General features: G+C 40.0%; 1 protein-coding gene across 1 annotated transcript; it reads left to right on the top strand.

The window, feature by feature from the left end:
* The first annotated feature begins 4,942 nt into the window (after positions 1–4,942).
* LOC102369491 (olfactory receptor 1102-like) lies at positions 4,943–5,878 on the top strand. Its single transcript, XM_006032211.1, has one exon. The coding sequence runs from the start codon at positions 4,943–4,945 to the stop codon at positions 5,876–5,878; it is 936 nt and encodes a 311-aa protein (XP_006032273.1).

Raw genomic sequence — 5,878 nt, 5'->3', positions numbered from 1 at the left:
AGTTTCAAAATGATAGCAGTCTCTTTCCCAGAAGGAGTATTTCCAGGGCACGGGCAGGGACTTCCAGTGGCAAAGGTCAGGGTTTAGAGGTGGGGTTTTGTCCAAAGATGATGAGGGGCACTTGTCAATTAGTGAGGCTGGCCTTGAAGCCCTCTAGAGCTCATCAAAACTCATGAAGTTGCCCTCCAGCTGAAATAATTTCCAGCCTCTACTCTAGTGGTAACTCACGGTTACAGCCCCTAGTCTCACCCCTGCTCACAAAGCCTGTAGTGGCAAGTCACAGCTTTGCAGGTCAAGGACACTCGGAGGTTTTTTAGCCTTACATATGATTGTTCCACTAAGCTGATTAACATTTGTTCTGCTTCAGGGTGAAGTCTGACAAGGCCCAATGTCATTAAACTGATTGGGGACCTTGGGATGATCTTGTTAATCAGAGTTGATTCCGAGTTTCATACTGCTATTATTGTTTTCTTAGCCAGCTGACTTTTTTTTATGCCTGCTATTCCTCCATCATCACTTCTAAAATGATGGCAAGTTTCTTAAAGGAGAGTAAAACCATTTTTTATCAGGCTATTTGGTCCAATTATGTCTGCTGCATGTGGGATCAACAAGTGCATCCTGCCAGCAATGATGATGACATACAACCATTACATGGCCATCTGTAACCTATATCTGTATACCTACATAGTCTCTATGTTCAGGAGGTTTTGTGCCCAGCTCATATTTGCCATATATGCAGCCAGCATATTGCACTTATCAGTGATAGATAGTGCTTTCACTTTTACCATATCCCTTTTGGGTCCAACAAGATCAAGCACTGCTTTGGTGATATTCCACCCTTTTTTAGAACTCTCTTGCTTTAACACCCATGCTTATGAGATGATCTTTGCCTTTGTGAGGATTAGCTGCCTAACTATCACAGTGACTATTCTTGCCTCCTTCATTTGGATCTTTTTTATGATCCTGAGAATCCGCTGTGCTGAGGGCAGATGCAAAGACTTCTTCACTTGCTGCTGCGAGCTGATTGCCATCACTATCTTTTGTGTACACTGGGTTGGGACTGCAAGTCTCCAGGTAATCACCAGTATTTTGTAGCACACTTCGTTAATGTGATTATATGATACTGTTACTGTTCTTTGGGGCTTAGGTATTACTGGTCATGCCAGTTTATGTAGTCTGTGTGTATGCTATCAGACTACAATTTCTGTTATTGTGCTCCTAACGGTCTTGTTACAAAAAAGAGACTACAGGTATTAGTTCTTAGTGACAAAGAGGCTTTTGTTCTTAGTGACAATCAGCTTGACTCTGTTTATTAGCTATATATAAGCCTAGACACTAATATTCATGACAAACCTGTCCATTTGCAGGCGGGTATGGGCACAAATATAACCTCAACACCCAGTACAAAGTATAAATGGTGACAAGGCCCCTTTTTACACACTGATGAAAACAACTTCATGTTTGCAGTATGCATTTCTAGATGTCTTCATTTACTGCAAGAACATAATGGACATCATCCTCATACTACTTCTCACTAACTAGTGCAAATTCCCACCAGATAGGGACCCCTGTTTGCCATGTCACTGTGATCTTTGATTTGATGTTCTGCACTGGCTTTATCAGTTCATTCTCTCCCTGTTGGCCTTGAAAGTACCTTTAAAACTAATGAGCAACTTTTCCAGCTTTTCTGTACAAGTCATATATGGTATGCCTAGTTTTGAATTCATGAACTTCAATTCATTCTGTTATCAGGGCTCCTGTGCAATTTATATATGTATTCGTCAATTGTTATATTAATCTGTATGCTAGCAAGGTATACAAGGGCAGAGGGGCATCGGTGTTGTACACAGTGGTGATGTCCATGCTGAGCCCCTGATCTACAACCTGAGGAGCAAGTATATGTCAAACTCTTGTCTAGCATGGTAGATGTAGTGATTAACCTGCTCTTAGCAGGGGGCTAGATTAAATGTCCACTTGAGGTCCCTCCTAGTCCTGCTTTTCTATGCAGTTTTTTTCATAATTTGTATCTCATTTTCTCTCTGAATTAATATTAGTATTTGGGTTAGTTCTTGCACACAATACCTGCTGGTTACAACTGAAGTCATTCAGAAAAGTGGGTTTTTTTTCCCCTAGGAAAAATGTTTGAAATGTTATTTCTTGTGCAAATCCAAAGCAAAAGAGAAAAAAGGGAAGAAATAAACTTGGTAATTTGAGTCATTTCCAAAAGCAGGGAAATGAAGCATATAAGAAGCTGCAGAAAAGAATAAATTCCCCCATATATTACATTGTCATTTTTATAAAAAATTAAGAAATAAAGGGAAGTAGATACTTTCAGGAAAAGTATTTAATTAGCTGAAATTCCAATATCCACTGGGAAAAGCAATTAGTAGAAATATATTACCATGACTTGTTATAAAATCAGGTTTCTGGGTTGTTAACACTTTTTTTTTCCCAGAAAGCAGAAACAGCAAAGGAGACTGACTTTTACAAATATATAAATTAACATCCACTGAGATGTATACCCATTGTTCTCCAAAGACATAATTATCTTATGGGATATTCTGATGAGCACAGGAAAATTATGTTTTGGTCCCAAAAGATTTCCAAGCAAATATAAACTTCTAGCAAGAGTTCACCTCCACACAATCCTTCAATTTTTCATATGGAAACTGTTTGGACAGATTAGTCATATTTCCATTCCACAGGTAAGTAAGCTCTGGTGTCCTTAGGGATGCTCACCATGCAACTATGTTGGATTGTAAAGTCTTTGCTTGTTGATTTACCTCTCCATGCTGCAGTTACCTCCAGTGTCGAGGATGGTACTCATCTCCTTTGTAAAGCATACTGAAAATTTGGAGTAAAGGGGACTCTATATGAGGGTCAGTTAGAGGGCAATGCCTCCTGTTTCCTATTCTTTTTTTTCCCTCAAACAAATATTTAGGAAAACAGGTACAACTTGCACTGAATTTTTCTGCATTGCCAGTGTCAATGTGCAGAACAACATAGTCCCCTTCTCCATCAGTTCATCAATGGACTTTTTAACCAGTGAACAAGGGTATGCATCCTGACATAAAAATCCTTGCCATTGTGCAGCCACTGTTACACAGCTTTCATCACTTTGCTGCCATCCCAAAAATGTCACCCTTGTAGCTTGTGCTTCATCCTATGAGTTGTAGGGGAAGGAGGCAGCACAATTCATTTAAACAATGAACTTGCCTCTGTGGCTCTCAAGATGGTGGGTAGGTGAGCATTTAATGCAAAACCAGCACCTCAGAAATGTCTAGGTCATGGTCCACATGTTTCAGTTTCTTCAGTTTACTGTGGTTCCCCTAGGCAAGAAGTCAACAAGAAGAACACCCTCCATGCCCAGGTCTGTCCTTAGAGATAAAAAATTAGGAAGCATTACTTTCTGACTCTCTATTGTTATTGTTGTTATTATTTTGGAAAATATAATGGAGCAAAATTCATTTTGGGGAAAAGATAATAGGAAATAACTCTGTTCAGATCCTAAGAGGGATTTGAAGTTAACCAGTAAAGCCTTAATTACACACAAAATCCATCTCTCTTCCCCATTCACTGATGTCTGTTGATCTCAGTAGGTTAGCATTCCCTCAAGCTTTCCTTATTTGACTATTCAATAGTAGTGGACACAGCTATATCAGAAGTGTCCCAGTGACTTCATTTAAACTATTTTAAGAACTGTTTATTACTAAGTATATGGAAATGAATGGGAATTTGTCCTAATATATGTGTGTGAACTTGTGCTGTATATGGACGCTTTTCCAGAGAAAAAAATACTGGGTGCTAAGGGTTTTTGATCTAATAGGGAAAGGCATAACAAAAACGGATAGCTTAAAATTAAAGTAAAAATGTAAATATAGAAATGAAGAACATGTTTGAAAAGGATGGTATTTAACTAGTGGGTACAGGATTCTCCATATTGTGTTGTCTTCAAATCAAGAATGGATGCCATTCCAAAAGACCTGTTTTTGTTAAAAATAAAATACAGGGTTCATTAGAGGCATAGCTGGATAAAATGATATTGCCTGAGCTATACAGGAAGTTAGAGTAGATGATTATAGTAAGTTCTTCCTGGCATGAACATCTAGGAATCTATGTGTCCAGTGTGTGTTTGTTTGTTTGTTTGTTTGTTTGTTTGTTTGTTAAGCACTATTTTTATGCCTTTAGATACAGACAGAAGTGTAGCATCCAGATCTAACTCATGGTGCTTTGCAAAAAGCATCATGAGTTAGATGGATCCTCCTGACCCAACAGACCTTATCTGTTGGGGAGGGAGGTCTGTTCTGAGGTTCCTCAAGTGGTACTTGAGTGTGGCGTGGGGTGGATTGGAGCCTACACCTACTAGAGGCTCCAATCCACCTGCCCACCCTCCAGCACCAGCTGGGCAAACCCCAGAACAAGCTCTGTCCTTGCCCTACCCCTGCCTTCTGTAAAACGCACAGGGAGCAGCGCTGCTCACTGGGTGCAGGCAAAAGTTAATGAGGGCACTCTGCTTTGGAATGCCTTCATCTGAAACACTCATGTAATGAAACCTTTCATAAAGCCATATTGCTAATTGCTTTCATTTGTGATATTTTCAGCACTAAATCTTTAATAATCATTATTGATAGTTATGAATGGGAATCCGAGGAAGAAAAAGTGAAAAAACAACATCTTAAAAATATGCATGAAACCTTCCACCACACTCTCCCCGAAAGAGCCAAACAAAAAACTCCAAAAATAAAAAAAAGATCCAATTCACAGATTATAAATATACCTCCCTTTATGAGGAAAGCGAGCCTGGAATTCATTAATATAACATTTCTTCACCTTTTAGTTCTCATCGCTTACAGAGATAAAATATCACAGTGCATGAACCATGGAATCTGATTTGGTATAATGGGTTGTTTCTTACTCCATGCAGGTAAAATATTTTGGAGAGATGGCTGAGAGAAACCATACTGTGTTGGTCACCAAATTCATTTTCATGGGGTTGACAGACAACCCAACAGTGCAGGTCTTTGTCTTTGTGCTGTTCCTATCGATTTACATCATCACACTGGTGGGAAATCTTGGGATGATTCTGCTGATCAAGATCAGCCCTAAACTTCACACTTCCATGTACTTCTTCCTCAGTAACTTGTCTTTCCTGGACATTTGTTATTCCTCTGTGGTGGCACCCAAGACACTGGCAAGCTTCTTGGAAGAGACAAAAGCCATCTCTGTCTTTGGGTGTGCAGCACAAATGTACTTTTTTATAGCCCTGGGGACCACAGAGTGTTTCCTGCTGTCTGCAATGGCCTATGACCGGTATGTGGCCATCTGTAACCCACTGCTCTACCCAATTATTATGTCCCCAAGAGTCTGTGTCACAATGGTGTTTGGATCGTATACACTTGGACTGTTACATTCCATGGTGCACACACATTTTACGTTCCATTTGTCCTTCTGTGGGTCTGATGAGATCAATCATTTCTATTGTGATATCACACCTCTGCTATCACTGTCCTGCTCTGATACCCATTTCAATGAAATCTTACTGTTCACCCTGGTTGGATTTATTGAAATAATTATAGTTCTGACGGTTGTGATCTCTTATATTTACATCCTTGGCACCATCCTGAGAATCCGCTCTGCTACGGGGAAACACAAAGCTTTCAATACTTGTGCCTCCCACTTCACAGGGGTCTCAATTTATCATGGGACAATTCTCTTTATGTACCTGAGACCCAGTTCCAACTACTCCTTGGATACAGACAAAGTCATTGCGGTATTCTATACTGTGGTCATCCCGATGCTGAATCCCCTGATTTACAGTCTCAGGAACAAGGAGGTGAAAGATGCTGTAGGGCAGGGGTTGGCAACCTACATCCTGTGA

This window comes from Alligator sinensis, unplaced genomic scaffold, assembly GCF_000455745.1.
Source record: "Alligator sinensis unplaced genomic scaffold, ASM45574v1 scaffold1_1, whole genome shotgun sequence".
Taxonomy (NCBI): domain Eukaryota; kingdom Metazoa; phylum Chordata; order Crocodylia; family Alligatoridae; genus Alligator; species Alligator sinensis.
The sequence above is the reverse complement of the archived record's forward strand: the minus strand, read 5'-3'. Positions and strand labels throughout refer to the sequence as shown.